This window comes from Benincasa hispida, chromosome 8 (assembly GCF_009727055.1).
Source record: "Benincasa hispida cultivar B227 chromosome 8, ASM972705v1, whole genome shotgun sequence".
Lineage (NCBI taxonomy): Eukaryota > Viridiplantae > Streptophyta > Magnoliopsida > Cucurbitales > Cucurbitaceae > Benincasa > Benincasa hispida.
In genome coordinates, this window is record NC_052356.1 from 51,022,139 (window position 1) to 51,046,497 (window position 24,359).

Genomic DNA, 24,359 nt, shown 5'->3' on the forward strand with positions numbered 1-24,359 from the left:
TAAAAAATAAAGTACTAATCTATGGTGTATTTGTTCTTAAAAGAACATAAAAAGAGAAAATAAAAAATCATAAAAAGAGAAAATAAAAAATCAGTATTGTAATTATTTTATGTTCTAAACTTTTTCTTTCAAGACAAGATCCAAATTTTTTTGTACACAATGAACCCAATAGAACTAGTTACGATACTAACAACATTCGTGACTTCACAATGTCAGTTACTTTTAACACTAGAATTATTTATTGAATGGCAATAGGTGGATAGAAAACACATAACACAACAATAAACATCGTATTAGATAGTTAACATACTTTCGACTCATTCATAAGTCTGATGTATGTTGTCGTCAAAGTACAAGAATGGATAGAAGATGTTTTTCTATTCTATGTCATACTTAAGACAATTGGCAGATTAATCGAAACTTAAGTTATAGATGTAGAGGAGATGGTTGCCATGTTCTTACATATCTTAGCTCACAACGTTAAGAACTGGATAGTTCAAAGAGAATTGTATGGTTTGGTGACACTATTTCTAGGCATTTCAACAGTATTTTATTAGCGGTATTAAGGTTACACGACATGTTGTTAAAAAAACCTTTGTCAATCATAAATTCATGTATGCATCAGAGATAGAAATGGTTTGAGGTATAGTTCAACTAAACCAATATTAGTTCGACGTGACTTATTTGTTAGGTGAACGTATGCACGTGAATATTTCTTATTTTGTTCCACTGTAGAATTGTCTTGGTGCATTAGATGGCACGTACATCAAGGTAAATGTCAGAGCAACTAATTGCCCAAGGTATAGGACGAGGAGGGTGAAATTGCAACAAATGTACTTGGTGTTTGTGATACAAATGGCAACTTCGTAATCATCTTATCAAAGTGAGAAAGACCAGTAGTTGATTCTCGAGTTCTTAGAGATGCAATATCATGACCTAACGGACTGAAGGTTCCGATGGGTAACTAGTTACACATACTATCTCTCCCTACTCATTGTATTTCTAATATAAAACACTTGGAAATTCATCAAGCTATTATTATCTATGTGGTGTCGGGTACTTAAATGCATAGGGTTTTTTGGTGCCATATAGAGGAGTAAGATATCATCTTTGAGAGTGGCATGGGGGAGGTAATGCACCAACAACTCTGCGAGAATTCTTTAATATTAAGCATTCTTTTGCACGAAATTTCATCGAGAGAATGTTCTGGTTGTTGAAGTGAAGCTGGTCGAGTGCTTACTGGCATTGGTCGCATCTGGTGGATGGAAATCAAACAATGGGACATTTCGATCTGGGAACTTGGCACACGTATAACTTATGGTTGAGAAGTTTCCAAATGTAATATCCAAGGATCGGTGACTATAGATTGTTGAGTCAAATTCCTGGAAAAAAAAACTTACCAAGCGATCACAGAAATGAGAGGACCAACTTGTAATGGATTTGGCTAGAATGAGAAATTCCAATACATCACTACATAGCGGGAGCTATTCGATGGATGGGTGAAGGTGCAATTTTGTCTAAATTGATTTATGAATATTGGTAATCTAATCATAACACTTTACCTTTCATGTAGAGTCATCCTACAGTAAAGGGGCTTCTATACAAGTCGTTCCCATACTATGATCATATGGCCTACGTCTTCAGCAAGGATCGAGCTATGGGAGGACGGTCAGAGACCTTTGCGGACGTGGAGTCGAACGTACCAAACCATATGAATGATGGTGTTTCTATTGGTGAATCACAGGATCCGAACATCTCCACGATGTCAAGTCAAGGAATGGACATGTTTTAGGATGACATGCATGGAACACATACTTGTTGGAGTACTAAAGGAAGAAATGCTTTCTAGAGGAAGTGAAGCAGAAATCAATCTGAAATGACAGAGATTGTTAAGAATGCGATGGACTTTGCAAATAAGCAGTTGAAGACGATTGCAGTATGGCCGAAAGAGAAGCGTGCAACTGAGGTTGAACTGCGTGCGGAAGTCGTAAACCAAATCCAAGATATTCCTGAATTGCATAACCAACAGAGGGTGAAGCTTATGTAAATCATATTCTGTAATATGTAAGATACAAAGAGTTGATTATTCGTTCCCACAGCCCTGAAGTTAGACTATTGCAACCTCCTCCCTCAAGAGAATGTTTGATCAACTAGTGTTTTGGACTCCTTTTCGATAATGAACAATGATTACTTTGTTTCAATTATGCATTTAAGTTTGTAGTAGATTTGGTATGAAAATCTTGCTGGTCCTATTTTAATCATGCAATCATGAGTTACTTTTTTTGTCTTACATTTTTTTGTACCTTCAAAGAAGAGAGCTTTATATATGGAACACATGAAATGCATCAGAAAGTAATGTACTCTTTTTTTCATTCCATGTTAACCAAGGTACTTCCAAAAATGACAAAAAAATGGTAAGCTTTTAACATAAATTAAAATCCAATTAATTTTGTATAAACTGGTGGAACATATGGTTTTAATTATATTTTCAAAGTATGATAGGGGTTGTTTTCAAATATAGAAAAATGAACTAATATATTTACAAAATATAGCAAAATTTTAGAACTATCATTGATAGACGCTGATAGACACTAATAGATATTAATAAACTTCTATTAGTGATATTGATAGACACTAATAGAAGTCTATCAGTGTTTATCATTGATAGTTCTAAAATTTTGCTATATCTTGTAAATATTTTCAAACAGTTTTACCATTTGAAGTAATTTTCCTATTATATATGCATAATTATTAGAATTATAAAAGATGGTAATAGAAAAAGTTACACATGGTCTAAAATAATATACATTCAAATTATAGACTGTTATAATTCAAACTATAGTAACTTGCACTCCAAGTACAGACTATAACACAAATTGAAATACTCTGCACCCCAAACACAAACTATAATAGCTTGCATCCTAAATACAGACTATAAAAACACACAGTTTATTGTAATCCACATATTATAATAACCACAGATTATAATAACTTATTCTATGCCCCAAACGCCTTTATGTTCAGAAAATCTATAACGGTAACTTGCAGTAAAAAGAATGGCTCAACCCAAGATTTAGATTTGTAGAGAGGCCTCTCACAACCTATATAAGATAGATGCATATGGAATAAGTTGACATTTCAAAAATCTCAAGCTTGATGTGTTTAACATTGTCTTCAACAAGATAGAGCAAATATGAAATTTTTACCAAATGCTCCAAAATGATTATGCACTATTTTCACACAAAGAAATACTTACAAATTACCCTTCAAAAGCTCTCTCTAATTTCCACAACAATGGCAACCAAATACTCTCTACAGCCCCTTATTTAAACTTTGTTCGTTAGGTTTCATTTTTTTTTTTTTTATCTTACACTACACATATCATTTTGTGTAGTTCATTCCAATCACACAACAAACAATGTGATGGAATAATTAAAAAGAGCGGTATAAAAATGGGTGCAACTCCAAATTCTTTTGTACAAATCTTGCGAATGAAGAAAGAGAGAAAAGAAAACATAAGAATTTGGATCTAAAACCCAAAGCCAAGAGGATTAACTACAACTTCAAAAAACTTAGCTTTAACTTCATTTGTGTTGTTCCTTGCATTTGCCCACCAGGACCAATTTGAACATAATCTTCAAAAACCAACCCACGATGCTTTGTCTTGAACCACATAATCTTATATCTAACACCCGTCTCCAACCTAACCCTCAAATAATAATCCACGTTCCCACATAATAACAATCCATTATTCTCAACACCCAAATCAACCTCTTCTAAATCACTGCTTTTGTGCCCCAAGTAAAATCCCGACACCGACCTCGACCACGACCTCGACCCAATTATGCTCTCGTTCTTGCAGCCTATTGTTATATTAAGCTCATCAAAGAAAATACCAACCATTCTGTTGGTATTTGAGATGGTCACATTCAAGGCTAAGGAAGAAGAGTTTCTTGCAAGAATGGTGTCGTTTTGATATGGCTTCAAATCCATATTAGAGATAGTGAAAATAGGAGTTTTGGGGGTTAGGGTGGCCCATATGGCTAAAGAAACCAATCCTAGAATTGTTAGAACCTGCAGAAACCATATGTAGATAGAACGCTCACAATTGGAATATCTCTTGGCTGCAGTCATTTTTTGGTGAGGCTTTAATTTTGTGAGTTATTTTGAGGTTTGAGAGTAATTTAGATGAAGATATATAATGGTGTATTTTCTTTGTGATGAAGAAAGGCTAAAGCACTTTTGGTGTCCTTGTTTGAGTTGGTTGGAAAGAAGTGCTTTTAGTTAACTTTTGTGTTCTTTTTACATATCATATGTATTTCATCTCTGACATTTAAAGGGGATTTCTTCGGTGTAAAGTTTGAACTTTTGTGTCATTGATCATTTGGAAAAAATGAGTTGGGATTCCTTACTTCAAACACCCAAAAAAATGTTCCCATTTGGCTTTTTACACATACGTGTGTGTTTAGTTATTAAATCTTTTTTTTTTTATCTATAGAAATATTTAGATCCATATTGATAATCCTTTGGTTGGTTTTAGTATTTGTAATAGATAGTATACTAAGGGAAAAAAATCTAATATTATCTCATCTCTTTAAAATATTTGCAAATATAGAAAGATTGACTAGTCAATTTTTGAATTTTTTCTAATTTTCTATTTTGCCCTCACTTGCTTTTCTTGTTGCACACTTTTTTTCTTCTTCTTTTTTGTTTTTTTTAATTTTTTATTTTATTTCATTTCTCCAGTTTTTGCTTGGAAAATTCTTATAAATAGAAAAATCCAAAAAATATTTACAGTTTATAACAAAAAGTTTCAAATTGCTTTGTACTTTTAGAATTTTGGCTACAAATATTTTTAAATATTTTTTATATTAAAAAAAGCCCTTACAAGTGGCGAGTGGACGCTTCTTCTGGTCGACAGGTGGCGGGTTAGCAATCGCATTCCCTTTCCCTTTACCACCCTTCTTCTGAGTTGAAGGTGCAGACTTTGTTTCTAAGGTCGAACCTTGATAGAACGTTTTAGAGGACGAGACAACATTTGTCTCACCTCCCTTTTCTCCTTACTTTTCAGCAAGGATTGGTAAGTCTGCAACTCGTTGAGGAGAGTTGTAAGGGAGTAGTCTACTTTGTTAAGAATCGTATTGCTAACAAAGTGGAGGAAGCTCCCCGGCAATGAATGCAGAATAATGCTAACCTGACTACCCTCATCGATTTTACTGGACGGAATTTCAAGCAATTAGATTCGATTCACTTTAGGTCTTTTTTAAATTGATTCAATTGTGAAATTTTAGACCTATTCATCTCCACCACGTTAAAGTGGACCATCATATTTAGCACGTGTTCATGAACAGAGATGTCTTCCTCCATTTTGGAGTTGAAGATGTGTTTCAGAGCCTCGTGCTTGAGCTATCTAGACGGTTGTCCGAACATTCCCCGCAGGGATTCTATGATCTCACGTGCTGAGACCATGAACTTGTTTTTCTTGGTCAATACTTCACTAAGACTGGCTAGGATATACGCTCGGGCCTTCTCATTTGCCCGTGTCCAACACTGGTACACGGCCGGATATTTCGAGTGGCATCCTGAGGTGGAATAGGAGGACATTCCTCCGTAAGGACGAACTTCAGTACATAACAGTTAACCCTTAACAATCCCGCGTAAGTGTATCCCCTCATTTCGGCCCCAGAGTCCCGCCCTAATGCACCCACTGATAACGGGAAGAAATGTACGTTATTATAGTGTTATGTTATTAAACAATGCAGGTTTGCGTTGATAAAATTTATAAGTTTGCGTCCAAAAAGCATTCAGTACGTAATATTTCGGTCGTATGCGTCCATCGCATGAAAATAATTAACTTATGTATTTCTGTGTAGAATATGCGTTGACGCAAGGTGGAAAATGCGATCACAAGAAATCAACGGTCGAACGCAGCGTTACCACAAGGCTTTGCAGTGATTTGCACTCGCAAGTATCTGCTCATGAAGAATTGCCGCATAGAGCCGACACAACTTGGTGGGCGCATCTGGGTGAAAAGCATAATAAATTACGATGGGACAGAAAGTTGATGATAGTCGAGTCCGAATTAAGTTGACAACCCACTAACGAACTACTGTAGCAAGTACACTCAGCTTTTTGGTGACAAATATTTGGTGTATCAGACAGAGAAGTAATGTCATCCCATCAGTGCAATCATGAGAGAGAAGACGCCTTTCACCCCGAAGCTCTATAAATACCGAGGCAACCTTCAGAAAAGGAGTTCGTATGGTTAGATAATTTTTCCTTAGATAGAATTGCCTTGTTCATAGTTTTCCTTTTTATTTAGAAGGCGGAGCGAGAGAAGGAAAGAGACGTCGGAAGATCGCTTTGGTCAGCTCGAGAAAGAACCCAGAGGCATGGAAAAGCAGAGAGAGGGTTGACTCTCGCGAGAGCGAGACTATCTTTTGAACAAAGTAGAAAAGACAGTGTAAAAGCCTTGGGAAGCAAGAGATTGCTACCAGGTTCTTTATTCTCATCTTGCATTGTTATTTGTATTTCAACTCTATATCTATAAAATGGAACTTATTTATCTACATCTTTTTACTCTCTTAAAAGCACGCATGAGTAGCTAAATTTGTCGAATGGGTTGAGAAGAACTAAGCTAACATGACCTAGGATCTTTATTGCATGCGATTATCTTGTTTTATCCTGTGCCAACATCCCTTTAGAGCTACTCGAGAGAGAGTCTAAAGAAAGAACCTAAGACTTGAGAGAGCTAGGTTAGAATCTAGACTCGAGAGAGCGAGATTAGATCTGCATAAGCGAGAGATAGGGACTTAGAGATAAGCTCTGTTTGCCAACATGCATCGCATGCACCCTAAAGATAGGTTATGATATTATGTGGTCACCTTATTTGTGTGTGTGTCATGTTGTCATCGCATAAATAAGAATAGAGGCTTATGGGTAGGTCCTATAGACTCATCGCATATATCGCATGCGTTCTAGTATTAGAAGCCGTGGCATTTGTGTTGAGAGATGATTTGTTAGTGTATATGTGTTGCATGATCGCATAACATGAACGCATCCTAGGAAGTGTTAGTTGAACCCCTTCTCAACCCGTTCTCTGTATATTCATCACATCTTTCGTATTATCAACTCTTTCTGTAACTCCGCCACATACATTTATTTTATACTGCAAACAACAACCCAAAACAACTATTTGAATTATTGGTTACCGCAAAGTCTTCTTAAAAATTATCACTGTATACCGTTTTTCTTAGTCCCTGAGTTCGACCCTGGACTTGCCAGGAAACTCAGTAGGGTGTACACTTGGATTCTGCTGAGAAAACTTGTTGCTCAACGCATTTCCATCACCGCATTTCATTCCATTATTTCATCACATAAAGTAACGCATCACCCACCGTAGGGAAAAAGTAGATTAGGACAAGAGACTAAGTAATCTTATCCTCTTACAGGAGATCAAATAAAGAAACACACAAAACAACCATCCTATCGAGGGACACACCAGGGTACCACGAGGCGATGCACAGAAACTTTATTCAATCCAACGAGGGAGACCGAGGGATATGCTATCGCACTTTCCGCTCCCACTTACTATGAAATCTCTCCATCCACCTTGATATTGATTCTACCCAAACACCAATCCATTAGGGGGACACCCCAAAGGTTCCTCGAGGCAAAGGGTTAGATCTCATAGTGTGGACTTATGAGGAAGAAACACGAGAGGTAAAAATGAAGCATCAAATGCACCATGTAACTCCTACTGAATGTTTTTACCTAGGGGTTTTTATTAACCTAGGACTATCCGGCTACTGATAGTGATCTAGTCATTTATTAAGTTTGCTCAAACAACAACTTTTGTCTTTTAAATTATAAAATAATAATAAATCCAAGTAGTTACATTAAACTCTTCAATGGACTGACCTAATTTAACATACATGCATCATCTATCTAAATCAACTTCCAGGGTAGGTTTCCAGTTGGGGTGTTCTGTTGCCAGGTCACTTAAATACCCAGCTAGACAGAACCTGGCAACAAAAGGTCTATCTTATAGATAGATTTGCTTACATCATTTAATATATCAATTACTTTTATTTTATAAGTCTTATTAATTTTATACCATTTATAAAATAAACACTAACACTGATCACATGCCACATAATCGAAGTATTATAACTTATAATTCACGTAAATTAATAAGCATTTACATAATATAAACCTTATATTTTGTACAAAGCATGTACTTATATAAATTAATCTACTCAATAAATCATAACACACTTTTATAATGAGAAGAGTATTGGAATGTGGCCATGACTCCCCCTTTAGAGGGTGGATTTTCTCATATGTTGCATTACCATACTGTATATAAAAAAAAAAAAAACAAAAAAAAAAAAAATACCATCCATAAAACCATGGATTAATGGACCTGGATGAACCACAACAAAACCGAAATGAGGAAACAATCTATTTACATAATTTAGCTGAGCAAACCGGTTCACTTGCAAATCGGGTCTTGAACCACTAGGCGAAGCTCCCATTGTTTAGTAAACGCCTCCAAGTAAACGATCGTGTAGCGCACACTAGACGATAGCGTAAAAGTTAAATGATCGCATAGACAACAATGAGGTTGTGAAGTCTGATCGTCTAGACGATCGCTTAGCATGCGAAAGGTAAACGATTTACCATGCAATTACTTTGCAATCATATAGTCAGTAACTAAGCGATGAGGCTTGCCGAGTTATACGATCATCTAGTGCGCGTGCACGTTAAACGAAAATCGAGCATCCGATACTCAGCGATCATCTACCTTATCGTCTACACGACACCACCAACACTTGATCATCTTCTTGCACGAAGAACAACAACCCTTGCTCCGAACTCCATCACGAACGACTCAAGACTCAAACTAACTTTGAATTTACAGACTCGAAAGCAATTAATTGTGTCCAAAAAATGCAGAGGCCTTTACAATTAACTAGAGAATTCAACAAATCGAGTTTATATCCCAGTGATATCGATGATAGAACTTAGGTGACATCCATATATCAATGATATTAATAATATAAAAGTCAATTCCATTTGATGAAAATCTATCATTGATAGGTACTGCTAAAAGTTATCAGTGATAGCCATTGATTGAAGCTATCAGTGATAGCCATATATCAGTGATATGACTTAGGTATATATCGATAAAATGAATTATATTAATGATATTGGTGATATAGTTAGGTAAATATCAGAGATAGTCACTTATAGACCTCTTATTGATATATTTCTATCACTTATAGCTTTAAATGTTAATCTTTGAAAGACGATATTTTCCTTCAAAAGTTGATAACTACTTATAAAAGTCTATCATTGATATCCACTGATAGCCTTTGGTATTAATATTTCAAGTTTGATTACACTTGATCAAAGTGTATCAATGATAACCATTGAAAACTGATAATAAATTGAAAGGTGATATTTCAAGTGTTACTATTTTAAGGTTGTATTAATATTTCTCAAATTGAAAGTTATCACTGATAGCAGCTATCAATGATAGCAATTAATTGTAACTATTAGTGTCTATCATTGATAGCTACTATTAGTTGCTATCATTGATAGCTGCTATCAATGATAATTTTCAATTTGAGAAAATCGGAAGAAGAAGCGCAAAATGTTGGGCTGTATGTGGGCTTTTTAATCATTTACCTATATAGCTATCACGGATAGCTGCTATGAGTGATATTTGACGCTAATTTGTACCATGTATTTATCCTTGTTCTACATTTTTTATTATTTTGGGTCTGATTGTTATTTGTGCAACCAAACCTTTTTTTAAAACATTATTTTTTTTTAGTACAACAACTATGGGAATGAGGTTCAAACCTTTGACGTTTAGGGAGTAAGGTCATGCCAATTTACTACGTTCACTTTGGCTAATTTTATTTAAATATAGATATACTTGTTTTTCTCCTAATTTGTTTCTTTTTTCTTTTTAATCAAATGCCAGAATCTTAAAATAAAATTATTAGTTTTCAAATTTTAGCTTGATTTTTCAAAACACTTTTAGAAAGTAAATAGCAAATACATTAGTAAAAAAAATAGTTAGAAGTAGTGGTTATAACTTAATATTCAAAAATAAAAACCAAATATCAAATAGTTATCAAACACGGCATTAGTTTAATTTTATTTATGGAATCGCCTGAATTATATATATTTGTTATTACAATGTATTGTAGTCTCAAACTTTTCAAATTATGTAATAATTTGAACTTCTAAAGTTCCGTTTGATTATTATTTAAATTTTAGTTTTTTGTATTTCAAAACTAAGTTTATAAAAACTATTTCCAACTCACGGTTTGCTTGTTTTATGTTATATATTTCTTACAAATAATTTCAAAATCTAAAGTTTCTAAAAGTTTAAAAATGATATATATATATATATATCTATATATATATGTATATATATATTCGTTTTAAATTTTGGCTGAGAAGACCAATACAGCTTTTTTCCCCATAGCATTGCAGAGAAAGAATAAACTAATAAAGGCAAGAAATGCCTCAGAAGAAAGAAACATCAAGCTTCCTCACTTAAGCATAAGCAAAGATAAAAAGGTGATCAAAATGCTTTTAGAGAATTTTTGGTATTAGAATTAGTTTTTGATTGGTAAGTTGGTTATTTATTGTTATTGTCAACTGTATTCTGACTGCCTATTTATTAGGCTAACTCATTAATGAAAATTCAACATAGGCTTTTAAGTTTCTCTGAGCTTTAATATGGTATCAGATGATTTCAATTTCTCTCAAGACTTTTCAGAGTTTTTCTTCTCTTTCCCATGACTGACCTTCCCGATAACCCATATGTTTCAACATTAATGGCAAACTCTTCATCTTCTTCCTCAATTCTCGATCAATATTTGAACCCTTTTTTTCTCCATCACTTTGATAGCACAAATCTTATACTCGTCTCAGATTTATTGACAGAGTCTAACTACACTTCATGGAGTCGTGCTATAATTGTAGGGCTCACGGTCAAGAACAAATTGAATTTGTTGATGGAAGTTTGTCCAAACCTGATGGAAATTTGTGAAATTCATGGATTATTTGTAACAATGTAGTTATGACATGGATTCTCAATTCTCTCTTGAAGGAGATCTCTACGAGTGTTAATATCTCCAATTCAGCATAGGACATTTGGCTTAATCTTCAATAGTGATATCAACGTAAGAACAGGCCTCTCGTGAGTTATCGACTCTTTCTCAAGATCAGCTCTCTATTACGACTTACTTCACAAAAATGAAAAACGTTGTGGAATGAACTTGCCTCTTACCGTCCTTTATGTACTTGTGGTCATTGTACCTGTGGAGGACTTAAAGATTTGGTTAACTACTTTCAACAAAACATGTACTGACTTTTCTCATGGTATTGAACAATTCCTTTAGCCAAATTCGGACACAACTTTCTGTTAATAGAACCTGAGCCTTCTTTACAACGAGCTTTTTCTCTTGTTGCTCAAGAAGTTGAACAGTGTGCTTCTGTTGCACCTTCTTCATCATCCAATCTTTCGTTCGTTGTAGCTCTCTTAGTAAAGAACTCTCCCTCCTCTGCTTCTTCCTCTGTTAATTCAAGTGTTTGATCCTAATAATATTCTTCTAATTCTAATAAGAAAGATCGTCCGAGTTTCACCTATTGTAACGTTTCAGGTCATACTGTTGAGAAATGTTATATGTTACATGGATTTCCTCCTCGATATAAAAATTAGAAGAATACCTCAACTAAGCCTGAATCCTCCTCTGCAACTTCTTCAAGTTCTCTTCCTTGTTTTACAGTAGAAAAATGTCAAAGTTTGTTGAGTCTTCTTCACACACATCTATCTAAAGCCAAGACTACTTCTGATTATGATGTTATCACTTCCCATGTAGCAGGTACATGTTCTATTTCTTATTATCTGCTTCTACATCTTGGATTCTAGATTCTTGTGTTACTACACCATATTTTTTCTTGTCGAGATTTTTCTCCCTTCTTATGCTTGTGTATGGAATGTGCGTTACTTTGCCTGATCAGTCTCATATCAATGTGGATTTTATTGGTGATATTCAGATTGATTTTCATCTCATGCTCTAAAATGTTTTGTCCATTCCTAGTTTTCACTATAATTTGATTTCTATAAGTGCCTTAACTATTGATCAATCAATTGTTGTTGAGTTTCTTAGGAACTCCTGCATTATTCAGGACAAGTCAACCATGAAGATGATTGGAAAGGCTGATCTTTGGCAGGGACTTTATAAATTGCAGATAAGTTCAAACAAATCAACTGAAAATTTTTCTGTTTCTATGTGTTCTTATGTTTCTCATATGGAGAATAATAACCTTTGGCATAATCGAATGGGTCATCCATCTCACAAACACTTATTTGCCTTGCAAGCTATTTTACCTTTTAAATTTCAGAATAATGCTTCTACTACTTGTATGATTTATCCCCTTGCAAAGTAAAAAAGACTGTCTTTCATATCTTATAATAATGTAGCTTCACATGTATTTGATCTTATTCACTGTGATATTTGGGGACCATATTAGAATCCTATGCATTCTAGTTATCGATACTTTCTAACATTTGTTGATGGTCATTCCCGATATACATGGGTTTTTTTATGAAACAAAAGTTAGATGCTTTAGTCATTGTTCCACGTTTCTTCAAACTCGTTGAGAATCAATTTAATGCATCTATTACACAGTTTTGGTCTGATAATGCTTCAGAACTTGCTTTTACTGATTTTTTTACTATTAAAGGAGTTCTGCATTAGTATTCTTGTGTTGCTCATCCAGAACAGAACTTTGTTGTTGAGAGAAAACATCAACATCTTTTGAATGTTGCTCGTTCTTTACTATTTCAATCACGTGTTCCTATTAAGTTTTGGGGTGAATGTGTTCTTACTGCTTGCTTTCTCATCAATCGGATTCCTTCTCCTTTATTATAGTGGACTACTCCTTATTTTCGTTTATATGGACACATGCTGATTATTCTTATATTTGAACCTTTGGTTGTTTATGTTTTGCTTCCACATTAACAAACCAACGGTTGAAGTTTCATCCTCATACAATTCCTGCTGTATTTTTGGGTTATCCTCCAAGGATTAAAGGATACCGACTTTATGATATTGAAAAGCAGTGCATTTTTATTTCAAGGGATGTCAATTTCCATGAAAATATGTTCCTTTTTCACAGTATCACTGATCAATATGAAGTTGTAGATAATTTTCCAGATTTAGTATTGCCAAGGATATTGTCTACTTCCTTACCTAATATTGTTCCTATTGATACTAATGTCAATAGGCATTCTCTTCATGATGTTGCAGCCACACCACCTAAAGTTCATAGTGATAGTCCTATTGTGATTAATAATGATGATCAAATTACTTCTTCAAATTATGATATGCCTACAGAATCTTCAAATGATGATATTGTTATTGTTGAAACTAGGCAGTCTTCTCATGATATTCATGATGCCTCAGATGGTTGCTATCTTGGTGGTTCTTCCAATGATGTTCGTGATAGTGATAGCATCATTCTTCGTTGTTCTACTAGAATAACAAAACTTCCTTCTTATTTAAGAGAGTATCATTGTAGTGTTTTACATGTTACCTCTATGGAACCAGCTGGATCTCGATATCCTTTGACTTCTGTTATATAATATGAAAAACTTACTCTTGGTTATCAACATTTTGTTTTGAGTGTCTCTTCTAAATATGAAACATAGTTCTATCACCAAACTTTCTCTTTTCCTCATTGGAGGTTTGCCATGGCTGATGAATTAAGAGCATTGGAAGCCAACAACACTTGGTCTGTAATTTCTTTTCCTCCAGGGCAACACTCTATTTATTACAAGTGGGTGTATAAAGTCAAGCATAAATCGGATGGATCTGTTGAACGTTACAAAGCTTGCCTCATTGCAAAGGGATATACATAACAAGAAGACTTAGATTACATTGAGACCTTATTTCCTATGGCTAAATTGGTAACAGTCAAGGTACTTCTTACTCTTGCTGCTTCTCTTAATTGGCCATTAGTTCAATTTGATGTGAATAATGCCTTTTTGCATGGTGATTTAGTAGAGGAAGTTTACATGGATTTTCCACTTGGTTACAAGCATGATCATGTTCCAATTAAAGGGGGGCATTTAGTTTGTAAACTACATAAGTTGATATATGGTTTGAAGCAAGCTTCTCATCAATGGTTTGACAAATTTTCTAATGCATTGTTGTTACTTGGTTTTTCTCAATCCAAGTCTGATTATTCTCTATTCACCAGAGGTTTCGGATCTCATTTTCTTGTTTTGCTTGTATACATGGATGACATTATTACTGGTGCTTCCTTATGCGATATTACTGAGCTGAAAACTCACCTTGATAAGACCTTTAAGCTTAAAGATTTAAGAGATTTGAGTTATTTTTTGGGGCTGGAGTTGGAAAGGTCTTCAAAAGGTATTTCTTTGTCTCATTGACATTATACTTTACAGTTGGTTGAAGATACTGGTTTTCTATTTGCCAAACCATGTTCTTTGCCATTGGATCCTAATCTCAAGCTTCGGTTGGATCAAGGAGAATTGTTGGAAGATCCATCCACATATCGACGGTTGACTGGTCGACTATTATACTTGACTGTATCTCGGCTTGATATTACTTTTGTTGTTCACAAGCTAAGTCAGTTTGTGTCACAACCTCAGTATCCACATTTATCTACAGTTCACTCTTTGTTGCATTATTTGAAAGGCAGTCCTGGCAAAGGCATTTTCCTTAAGGCTGATTCTTCTTTTCAGTTGAGGGCCTTTACTAATGTTGATTGGGCATCTTGTTTGGATACCAGAAAGTCCAAATCTACTTTTTGTGTTTTTCTAGGTGATTCATTGGTTGCTTGGAAGGTAAAGAAATAGACTACAGTGTCACGTTCTTCTGCTGAAATTGAATATTGAGCCTTGGCTGTCACCATAAGTGAAATTGTATGGATTCTTCAACTTCTTAAAGATCTCAAAGTTCCTCCTTTGGTTCCTGCTCTAATATTTTGTGATAATCAATATGTTGTTCATATTGCACCTAATACAATTTTTCATGAACGGATGAAGCATATTGAGATCGATTGTCATTTTGTTCGAGAACATCTTACTCGTGGTGACATCAAGCTTCTTCCTGTTCATTCTAACGCTCAGTTGGCAGATATTTTTACCAAATCATTACCATACTCTTCTTTTACTTATTTACTAGACAAGATGAGAATTATTGATGTTCATTCTCCATCTTGAGAGGAGTATTAGAATTAGTTTTTGATTGGTTAGTTGGTTATCTATTGTTATTGCCAACTGTATTCTGACTGTCTATTTATTGGGTCAACTCATTAGTAAAAATTCAACACAGCCTTTTAAGTTTCTCTGAGCTTTAATATTTGAAAACTCTAATTAAGTACTCCTAAACCATGGAATTATACCAACATAGGTTAACCAGATAGTATTCAATTTGCAACAATGCCCAACTTTAGGGTTTATCGCAATCAATGAATAAAAAAAAAAAAGAAATTAAACTTCATTAAACACACTAAGACAATGATAAAATTAAAGTACGTTTTAAAATTCTCGATTAGCAAATCACACGAACAGTTAATCCAACAAATCTAATATTAAAAATAGTTTTCTTAAAAGAAAAAAAAAAGACATTAAAATCAGGTAAAGTAAACCGGACATCTGATATCCTTAGAAGAAGGCAAAATCATTCCATCGGGGCCCACCGACACGACACAATTAGCATGCATACCGTGCCGCTTACTATCCCACGCGGATATCTTGAACCGGATGGTCGACGATATCTCCAACCGGAAAGCCACGGCTCCCTTAGACCGCTCATTACTTATTTCCATCCACCGCTGCCTGTCCACGTTCAACGTTTCTCCGCTCAGCGCCGCCGTGAGCACCTTAGTAGTCTTCGGCGCTTCGTAATAAGAATCTAGCAATGGCGTGGACCCAAGTTTCTGGTCCTTATAATAAACCGAACCGGACATAGAGTCGTAGTAAATCCCAATGTTGAGATTGGAGTTTCGGGCCGTGACATTGAAGACAATTTGCGCATTTTCGAAGCCATTATCTAGGGCCAAACCCGTAACCGAAAAATCGTGGATGAAAAATCGTGGGCGGTGGGGCCGTAAACTCAGCCACAATATAAACGTTATGATGCCTATGATCAACAATAGACTCAAGAAAATAGCGCATATGAGCTTTGAGACACGCGTGGTGATGCTCTCCTTGACACGGTGCGCGTAGTAACGCGCTGAGTGATGGTGCTTGGTTGGGCGCTGCTCTGGCGTGTTCGTGTGATGTACGGGCAACTGGCTGGGACTACTCATTTTTCAAGGCTATAACAAAAATTTTAATGTTTTGATAGGTTAATATGAACAGATCAGAACAGAGTGAATTTGTGGGGGTGGTTAAGTAGTGAATATATGATGGGAATATCTTGGTTGGGAGAATTTTGAAGAGGAAAGAAAAGAATAAAAAGATGGGTTTTTTTTGTCCTTTTTTTGTTGGAGGACGATGAAGCAATCCATTTATTCTCATCTATTTATTTAAAAAAGTTGGGTGTTTGAAGTTTGAAGTTTGAAGTTTGAAGTTTGAAGACAGTTTTTTGAGGGATTGGAGAATGGTGTTTCTTGTGTTGATTTTTTATATTCTTTTCCCCCATCTGGGTTCTTGTACTTTTGCTCTTAGTACTATAGTAATTAAATTAGTATTTTATTATAGTATCCAGCTATGTTTTCTTTTTTATTTTTTTGTCATATTAAAATGGTCTCTGTTTTACTCTAGAGATAAATTCATGAATACACAAACATGTTTGCTTGGAGATAAAATGATACAAAGTAAACTTTTCTAATGATAAAGTTTCAACTTGCAAATAATTGAGTGCTTATTCCATATAAATGTTACTCCTTATTCTTCCTTAACGAAATTTATTACAGTTTGATTCATTTACCTTGAAAACAAATTCTGATGTTTCTAGTTATAACCACATAATTTTAAATGTTTTTTCATGCCAAACAATTAATTGATCTGTTTCTCGTCTCTTCAAGACTGTTTGGGACACTGAATTAAGATATGATGTCTGAAATTTATATGTTTATATTGGGGTGCAAGAGTTGAGTTCATAAATTAGGGTATTTTTTAACTCTAAATAATATGCTGTTATGATTACTATTTTTATTTTGAAACTTTACCCATCTTTGTTTGAATAAAATATGGATTGCAATTTTTATCTTTTATTTTTTTAAAGTTTTTATTTCTTTCTATTTTATTTTTTTTTAATAAACAACAATTAACCCATTACATTTTTTAAAGTAATATGGTTAAATAAAATGGGAAATCAAAGAGAAACAAAAACTTTTGATTCTTAATGTTTCTTCATGAATTTAATCATCATTATCTTCTTCTTTTTCTTCTTCTTCTTGTCATGATTTTTTGTAATTGAATTTTCCTCATCATCTTAGTAGTCAATAAAATATCTCCACATTTCTTCAACAATTTCACTTTCAATTCTTCCAAATTTGAAGGAACGTCAAAGAACAAATCTTCATTCTTCACTAATTCTTGCCAAATATGTTCTAGGAAAATACTCCACTACATGATTTTGTTTTGTTTTTGTTTTTTATTTTTTATTTTTTTTATTATTTCTCACATACTTTTCAAGTACATACATATTTTTCCAAATATTCTTACCATTATTTGATACGTGAATTCAATTAAATAAAATTATAGTTTATAATTTTCTACATATAAATATTGCACTTAACATAAACAAAAGACTATTATTTATATAATCAACAACCTACAACTATTTTAACAGTCATCAGTTTTATAATAGTTGAAGGTGGTTGTCGAAATTGATTATCAAAAATGATTTTCGCCGGAATTTGTAATCGTAGTTAGTTGTCGAAGCATGGAATTTGTCACATTGAAGGTGGTGTTGGAGTTGGTCGCTGGAGTTTGTTGTCGGAGGTGGTTGTCAGAGCCCAAAATTAGTTGTTGGAGTTGGTCGCGCGAAGGTGGTTGTCGAAGTTGATCCTCAAAGATGGTTTTCACTGGAGTTTGTAGTTGGAGATAGTTGTCAAAGCCCAAAGTTGTTCGCATGAAGGTGGTATTGGAATTAGTAATCGAAGATGGTTGTCAGAGCTCAATGTTGGTCATGTGAAGGTGGTCGTTAAAGTTGATTATCAAAGGTTATGTTTGCCTAGTCAGTGGTAGTTGTCGAAGCCTAAAATTGGTCGCACAAAGGTGGTTGTCTAAGTTGGTCGTGTGAAGGTGGTCATAGGAGTCTGTCACCAAAGTTGTCATCGAAAGTGGTTGCTGGAGTCCAGAGTTGGTTCTTGGAGTATGGCAACGGTAGTCAACAATAGTGACCAATGAGTGGAGCTATTGAAAACATTGGAATAAGGGGGAGTTAGAGTGAGTTGGTAAAATATACCAACTTAAAGAGATTCTAAACAACAAGGATGACCACAAATAAATTCAAAAGATATAATTGATAAAGTGATCAACACAATGACCTTATATAGATGGTACACTAAGAAAAGAAATAAACAATATCATCAAATGATTAACAAACTTCATAACTAACTAATCAATTGAAAATAATGTAAATACATAATGAAAAACATTGTAACATATTAGCTTCAATGAGCTCTCTTCAATGTCACACGATAGAGTTGGAGGTTGCCATAATCGAACAAGAAGATTTGTGAATAGTGAATGAAACTATATTAACTCTAAAGAGGCAAGAGCTAAGCTTCTATATTCTACTTCTGTACTAGATCTGGAAATAACAATTTGTTTCTTTGAGGCCCACTAAATTAGATCCTAAAATAACAAATTTTTACAAGCATGCAATTGTTGATTAAAATTAGTTAAAATGTTTAATGGACATTGATGCATTATTTTATGCGGTGATATAATAAAAGGAAATTGCGATGATGGGAAATGCATTGTGCAACAAGTTTTGTCAGTAGAACCAATGTATAAATCCTGCTAAGTTTTTTAGTAAGTCCAGGGTCAAACTCCGAGACTAAGGAAAACAATATGTGGTAATAATTTTTAAGATGACTTTGCGGTAACCAATAAATCAAAGAGTTGTTGGGTTGTTGTTTGCGGTGTAAAAAGTATGTGGCGGATTTGAGAAAAGATTGATTATGCGGCAAATACACTGAGTATACGGAGGAACAGGTTGAGAAGGTCTTTAGCTAGCGTTTTCCGAGAATGCGTTCAAACTATGCGATCATGCTACACTCGTGCGACAACAAATCATTTTTCAATGCAAATGCGGTAACTCCTAATTCTAGGACGCATGCGATAATGTTCATAGAGCTTATTTCTAAGTCTCTACTTCTTGCCTATGCGATGATGCAAGATGCACACAAAGACAAGGTTACCGCATACAATCATAACCTATCTCTAGGATGCATGTGATGCGTTAATAGCAAAGAGTGTTTATTTCTAAGCTCCTATCTCTTGATTATGCGTTTCTAATCTGACTCTCCCGAGCCTAGATTCTAATCTGAATTTTCCAAGCCTAGATTCTATCCCTAGACTACCCTCCCAAGTATCTTTAATGGACGAATGACACATACATAATACAAGATAATCGCATAGAATGGAGATCCCCAGTTATGCTAGCTAAGTGCTTCTCAACCCATTCGACAGATTTAGCTACTCATGCGTAATAAACATAGAGTGAACAGATATAAAGAAGTAAATTCCATTTCTGTAGATAAGTTCAGAGTACAAAATGACAATGGAAGATAAGGATAGAGAGCCTGGTAGCAATTCCTTGCTTCCCGAGGCTTTTACACTCTTAACTCTATTCTGCTCAAAAGATGTTTCTGCTTTCACAAGAGTTGGCCCTCTCTCTCATTTCGACGCTTCCAACACTCTTCCAAGTTCACCAGAATGATCTCTCAGTACAATCTCACTTCCCTCGCTTCTGCCTTCTAAATAAAAGAAAAACTAAGAACAAGACTACTACTGACTATGGAGAAAATTATCTAACTGTTTGAACTTCTTCACTGAAGGTTGCCTTCGGTATTTATAGAGCTTCGGGGTAAAAGGCTTCTTCTCTCTTATGATTGTACTGATGGGATGGCATTAATTCTTTGTCTGATGCACCGAATATTTGTCACCGAACAGTTGAGTGTACTTGCTACAGTAGTTTGTTAACGGCTTGTCAACTTAATTCGGAATCGACTGTCATCAGCTTTTTGTCCCATCGTGATTTATTACACTTTTCACCTAGATGCGCCCACCAAGTTGTGTCGGCTCTATGCGGTAACCTTCTTGAGTAGATATTTTCGAGTGCACATGACCGTATAGCCTTGTGGTAACGCAATCTTTTGATGCGCTCGGCCATTGATTTCTTTGGATTGCATTTTTCGCCTTGCATCAACGCATATTCTGCACAAAAATACATAAGTTAACTGTTTTAATACAATGGACACATGCGACCGCAATATTATGAACTTAATGCTTTTTGACGTAATCTTATATATTTTTTATCAACCAAACCTGCATTGTTTTATAACTTAGCACTGTAATAACGTGCATTTTTTCTCGTTATCACACTCCCAAATTTAAACAATGCTTGTCCTCAAGCATAAGCTAAAGATTTCCTTTAGAAAGTCGACCACAATCTCTTTTCCTAGATTTGTCAAGGATGCCTTATTCAAATCCTATACACCAAAGTTTACTTAATTTTTATCTAGGTCCCTTCTTAAAATATTTCTAAAATTTAGGGACTGTAAGCTTAACCTTCAAAAAGACTTTACTAGATTCTAGGACATCGCATGATTTTTTTCAAAAAAACTTTTTCACAGGGGTGTTAAATGATTATTTTTTTTTATCCTTGCGTATTTTAGACATTATTTTTTTTTCTGATCTTGCACTGATCAAGTGCCTTGCCTTCGTTTTGGCTTGCCCCCATGTGTATCATGCGGACATCCAACTACGAACAAGGCGCTCTTTCCCAGACTAAACTCATGCCCATTTGGCAGTAGAGTTGCAGTCATTTATTTATGCGTTGATCACGATTCCTACCTTCGTTTTGGCTTGCCCCCACGGGTGTCATGCGGACATCCAACTACGAGTACGATCCGATCGCAACGTTATGATTTTTTTTTTATAAGCAAGGCTAAAAATAGCAAGGTCGAAAATGAATACTGCACCCCCAAATTTAAAATGCGGCAATGTCCTCATTGCCAAAAGATTGAAAGAAGTCATGCGATGTTCTTAGGAAGTTTTGTAAAGGGCCAGTTTGAAAGAAAGCTAGTAGACCACTAACTTCTAGAAATATTTCATGAAGTGACTGTCCTAAAATTAAGTTGACTCTAGTGTATACGAAAAAATAGAAGCATGCACTTCATCATTGGCAAAGAGAAATCATGCGGTGACTTACTAAATTGATCAATGTTAAATGATTGTGACAACCAAAGAGGATGCGGTGATAAAATTTTCAAAATTATGATGCGATAGTGAAAAATTTAGAATAAAGTCAAGGAAAGATACAACCACCAAATTTGCATTGTCGCTCGTATTATTTGTTGGCGCATCCTGCCTTGTGGCATTCTACTTTCTTTGGATTGCAGTGATGAAATTAAGTAGTTGCATCTTCGTGTAACACCTCCGCAATTGTTTACCTCGATTGTAAAGAAAACATTGAGAGGGTCAAATAATCATAAAAAAAAAAAAACAGAGTTAGCAAAATCGTTTACCATGATCATTCAACATGATCGCATTATTATTTTTTCTCTTTTTTTTAAGCAATAAACAAGTATGCGATAACAGATGACAGCAAGAGAGTTCATGAAGCATTGATACGAAACAAAAAGGATATTCAAAAGGATTGCATCCCTGATGAGGTTGAGTCGCATAGTAACTCAGGGACTGCTTATTTCAAGCTGGACTTTTCACGTCCACGGTGGCTTTTTCTTCTTTTCTCGATCTTCCAGAATCTTGACTGCCTTAATTCGGAGCCTTTCCCTATTAATGTTCATCACAATTTCCCCCTTACGCACATCAATTTGAGCATGACCGGTCGAGAGGAATGGTCGTCCCAATATGATGGGCACATCTTCATCCGCCTTATAATCCAAAATGATGAAGTCTGCTGGCAAGATGAATTTGTCAATTGAGATTGTGGCATCTTTCAACTCTCCCTCGGGATGTATTCGGGATCTGTCTGCAATTAAGAGAGTCTCCGTTGTGGGCGTGACTTTTCCCATATTCAATCGTTTGAAGATTAATAGCGGCATTACATTTATACTCGCCCCAAGATCGTAGAGTGCTTGGCCACTGTAGACCCCTTTAATAGAGCATGGTATCGTGAAGATTCCTGGGTCGCAAATTTTTGGTGGGATCATATCATTTTGCATTACTGCTAGTGTCACGATCTTTTCTTCATCATTCTGTTTCTTTATCAATCTTTGTGGGAATGGTGGTAGCTGGACTTTTTCTATCTTGCGTTCTAGAGGTTAAAGGTAGATGCAACTTCTGGGTTCCTCTTCTCGGGCTCTTCTGAATTATGAGTCAACGGGTCCTCGGTGGTTACCGCATTCAAGTTGGTTGCGATGGGTTCCTCCCTTCCTTCCGCGGTCATTGTTTCTCTTAGCAAGAAGACTGCTAAGCATTGTTCCTTCCCCATACCCCCAACGTTGCGGTGGAGCTCAGTTGAGCTTGGCAACGCTCCTTGCGGTCTGTTTTTGTGTTTACTCGCTATCTGTCCTAGCTGAAATTCGAGATTTTCAGATGGACGTTGCTTGACTCTGAAGCACTGATTCGTTCTTCTCAATGTACTGCTTCAGCAAGCTCTCTAAGGATGAAGATTGCGGTGCCTGCAAATTGCTGGCTTGGTTATGCGTTGGACCGTTGGTTCGTGGAAAAAAATCGGGTGGCCCTTCTTTTTGCGTCATTGGTTGAAAGCTTTGTTGTTGATTTTTCCATGCGAAATTGGGGTGGTTTCTCCACCCGGGGTTGTACGTATCGGAATAGGAATTATTCTTTATGAAGCATACTGACTGGGGTTTCCTGGGCATTCTTCCATCGGATGTGCATCTCCACAGATGACACAACTTGCGGTCGTTTGAGCAATTGCGTTGACCTGCCCTTTTTTCGCTCCCGTGCTGTTAATTTCGATGCCTTGTATCAAACTCATCATCGCAATCATTTGGTTCTGAAGGGATGCGATGGCCCCATTGTTCGCGTCATTGTCTCTAATTCTTAATCTTAGACCGCTTTCTCTTCAGTCCTCGTGATTTTTTGAGATGCGATCAAGGATATTCTTGGCCTTCTCATAAGTTTTATCCAGTTGACCTCCAACTGCTGCCGCATTGGCAACGGTCTGCGATGTAGGGGTTAATCCTTGGTAAAAAAATCTCCATCTGTAAGTAGTCTGGTAAGTCGTTATGTGGGCAGTCTCTTACCAACCTCTTAAACCTCGCCCAAGCCTCACTGAGGAATTCATCAGTTTCCTGTTCAAAATTCGTAATTAACTTCCTTCTTCTTGCGTTCTCCATTGAAGGGAAATATTTCTTCATGAACTTTTCCACGACTTGTTCCCAAGAAGTTATCTCTCCTAGTTCGAGAGAATAAGCCCATTTTCTTGCTTGATCGCATAAAGAAAATGGGAACAATGTGAGCCGAACCTCCTCGGGCAAGATATTTGGGAACACAAAAGTGTTACAGATCTCAATAAAGCTCTGAAGGTGGGCGTGGGGGTCTTCACCACGCCTCCCTTCAAACTGTCCAGCAATCTGGATCATCTACAGCATAATCTGTTTCATTTCAAACCTCGATCCATCTAGCGCTGACCTCATGATTCCTGGGGAGAAGTCATATAGGTTAGGCAACGCATAGTCCCGAATGGGTCTATTGTGGTCATTCGCCAGAAGGATGGGGTTGGCCATTATATTGTTTGCGTTTGCGGCTCTTTCTTCCGGTTGTTCCGCCATTTTTGGAGTTCTGTCTTGTTGTTGGCGGTTGTCTCTCAATCTTTGTTGAAACGTTCTTTCAATCTCTGGGTCGTAATTCACCAGAGATTGAAAGCTACAAAGAAATCAGAAAAATTACCGTTAGCACACTAAATTGCCGAAGTCCCCGACAACGGGGCTAAAAACTTGATGCGTTATTTTATACGGTGATATAATGAAAGGAAATTGCGATGATGGGAAATGTGGTTTGGAACAAGTTTTCTAAGTAGAACCCAAGTATAAATCCTGCTGAGTTTTCTGGTAAGTCCAAGGTCGAACTCAGGGACAAAGGAAAACAATATACGGTAATAATTTTTAAGATGACATTGCGGTAA

The 24,359-nt window shown here is 35.8% G+C and overlaps 2 protein-coding genes and 1 non-coding gene across 3 annotated transcripts; 1 reads left to right on the top strand and 2 right to left on the bottom strand.

Annotated features, from left to right (window-relative positions):
• Positions 1–3,555: 3,555 nt before the first annotated feature.
• On the bottom strand, positions 3,556–4,134 carry LOC120084116. The gene has a single exon (XM_039040015.1). The coding sequence runs from the start codon at positions 4,132–4,134 to the stop codon at positions 3,556–3,558; it is 579 nt and encodes a 192-aa protein (XP_038895943.1).
• Positions 4,135–15,467: 11,333 nt separating this feature from the next.
• Positions 15,468–16,463, bottom strand: LOC120083519 (NDR1/HIN1-like protein 26). The gene has a single exon (XM_039039294.1). It carries the CDS (start codon positions 16,369–16,371, stop codon positions 15,694–15,696), a length of 678 nt encoding a protein of 225 aa, XP_038895222.1. The 5' UTR covers positions 16,372–16,463; the 3' UTR covers positions 15,468–15,693.
• Positions 16,464–23,452: 6,989 nt separating this feature from the next.
• Positions 23,453–23,559, top strand: LOC120084330. The gene has a single exon (XR_005483690.1). It is a non-coding gene; the product is annotated as a small nucleolar RNA R71 (small nucleolar RNA).
• The last annotated feature ends 800 nt before the right edge of the window (positions 23,560–24,359 follow it).

What these genes read in the sequence shown, in the direction of transcription:
- LOC120083519 (XM_039039294.1), bottom strand. Translation starts at nt 16,371, where the DNA reads ATGAGTAGTCCCAGCCAGTTGCCCGTACATCACACGAACACGCCAGAG.
- LOC120084116 (XM_039040015.1), bottom strand. Translation starts at nt 4,134, where the DNA reads ATGACTGCAGCCAAGAGATATTCCAATTGTGAGCGTTCTATCTACATA.